We start from the raw sequence: 2,323 nt of genomic DNA, 5'->3' as shown, positions 1-2,323 counted from the left end.
GGTAACTCCAAATGTCCAAGGAGGTCTGTTCCTGCTTCCGAGTCACTTGTTCTCCCCACCCCCACCCTCACCAGTTAATCCAGGTGTATTTAAAAGCCCAATGGGCCATTAACAATTCCTGCTCTTGCCTAGCTTTCCGGGAGTTTATGGCTTTATTGCCTTGGCTCATGGTCACCTGCACCGAACAATCTCTCACAGTCCATTTCACCTTAAGCGCGGTTTGCTCCCTGTGTCTTGACTCTCCCAATCTCTCTCTCTCTCTTTCTCCGACACACACAGACAGCTACTCAGCACTCAGTTTGGGACCCCTCCGGTACGACTCAAGTAGTTGCTGGAGAATGGATAAGCAGGTAGGCAAGCAGTGATTAAAGGAAATGCCTTCGGCTCAGCCTGCCCTCTGATCCCGATGCTATGGATGCGTGGGTGACATCAGTCTCTTTGGTTGTCTATGGGGTTACCATCCTCCTGGGGCTGCCCTCCAATGTTCTGGCCCTCTATGTCTTCTGTTGCCGGGCCAAGGCTCGCCTGACCCCCAACCTCATCTACATGATGAACCTTTGCCTGTCAGACTTGGTCTTTGTCCTTTTCCTACCTCTCAAGATGCTGGAGATAAGCAAGGTGAACTGGATCAAGCCGGACTTTGTCTGTCCCCTTTACAACCTGATCCACTTTGGCACAATCTACACTAGTGCCTGCTTCCTGACTGTGGTCAGCGTGGGGCGCTTCCTAGGAGCTGCATATCCCATCCACTATCAGGCTTACAAAAAGCCGCGCTACTCATGCCTGGTCTCCTTGGGGATATGGAGTCTCGTCGGATTCCACGGGCTTCTCATCTTTGCCCTGGAGACCAACAGGGACATCCCATCCAGGGTCTTTGAGAGCAATGGCTCTTATTGCTACAGCAACTTCAGCAAAGAGCAGCTGGCTGTGTTGGCACCTGTGAGGCTGGAGCTGTCCGTGGTTCTGTTCTTCCTCCCTTTGGTCATCACCTCTTTCTGCTATGCTGGCAGCATCCGCATCCTGGTTGGGTCACATCTCCACATGCGAAAGAAACGCCGTGCAGTGCGGGTGGCCACAGCCACGCTCTCCTTCTTTGTCCTCTGCTTTGGTCCTTACAATGTGTCCCACGTGGTAGGCTTCATTGTGATGGATAATGTCTGGTGGCGCAGTGTGGCTGTGCTGCCCAGTGTATGCAATGCTTTCCTGGACCCCTTCATCTTCTTCTTCCTCTCCACTGCCATGGATGACGGGATCACCAAAGCATGGCGCTCCATGATGGAGAAGTGTAATTCCATCCGGTTGAAGATTGTCTTGGCCCATGGGAAAGGAGATAGCAGCCAGGGAGCACTTGCCATTGCCTGAGTTGTGGGGTGTTCCTCCTGGAGCTCAAACATCCATGGCCTCCAAAACCTTAGGAGAAATGCAGGTGTCAGTCTGGGATGGGACAGTACATTAGCCAGGATGTTGCCAATTCAGAAAGGCATCAGGAGAGCAAATGTTCTCAGCAGCCATGAACAGGAGCACAGATGAGGTGCACCGAACATGGGTGTAGCTTGTTTAAATGTCATCATCCTGATTGTTTGAGGGTCTGAGTCAAATAATTTATCTTCAGGTAATGATAAACTTGTTTATTAGATTAATATGCAATTCAGGTGGGACCAGCAAACCTAACAATGTTCTCATTTTTAAAGACACTACAGTACATGGAAATAGAGATGTGAGTCATGGAATGGGGGTCGATGAATGAAGGGAGGCAATTTGTGGATTGCATATGACTTAAGGGCTAATCAGGGTCAAATGTCACATTGCACTGTGATTGATTTTGAAATGGTTGGGTCATAGCTCAGTGGCAAATAAAATCTGCTTTGCATGCAGAAGGTCCCAGATCTAATCCCCAACATCTCCAGATAGGACTGGTAGAGACAATGAACAGCATTAGACAATATTGCTATTTCCTGCTTTTCTGCATATGTGTGCCTTTGTTCCCTCATGGTTCCCTGATGAAGATGGGAGGGGGGAGGATTATGCTGGTGTATAACAACCCTTTTTTTTCACTTTACCACTGTGATTTTTCAGGGTTGAGGAAACGACCCCCCCAAACAAAGAATACAGAAACAAGCATTTACATTGTGCAAAAACTCAAATACAATGTGGAAAATAACAGTTAGGGGAATACCAAGAAAAATGAAGCAAACTGCCACGTGAATGCAGCCCTAAACATCTTTGCTCCCAAACAGCTGCAAGATTGGTAAAGGATTCACCCCTTTTGATAGTTCCGCTGCCCTTGCAAATCCATTGGGTGGGAGACTTGCAGAAGGCACTC

The 2,323-nt window shown here is 48.7% G+C and overlaps 1 protein-coding gene across 1 annotated transcript; it reads left to right on the top strand.

Moving 5' to 3' along the window:
- The first annotated feature begins 411 nt into the window (after positions 1 to 411).
- Positions 412 to 1,362, top strand: LOC118086730 (G-protein coupled receptor 42-like). The gene has a single exon (XM_035118721.2). The coding sequence runs from the start codon at positions 412 to 414 to the stop codon at positions 1,360 to 1,362; it is 951 nt and encodes a 316-aa protein (XP_034974612.2).
- Positions 1,363 to 2,323: the final 961 nt, after the last annotated feature.

The sequence above is a fragment of the Zootoca vivipara genome, chromosome 6 (genome assembly GCF_963506605.1).
Source record: "Zootoca vivipara chromosome 6, rZooViv1.1, whole genome shotgun sequence".
Classification (NCBI taxonomy): Eukaryota; Metazoa; Chordata; class Lepidosauria; order Squamata; family Lacertidae; genus Zootoca; species Zootoca vivipara.
The sequence above is the reverse complement of the archived record's forward strand: the minus strand, read 5'-3'. Positions and strand labels throughout refer to the sequence as shown.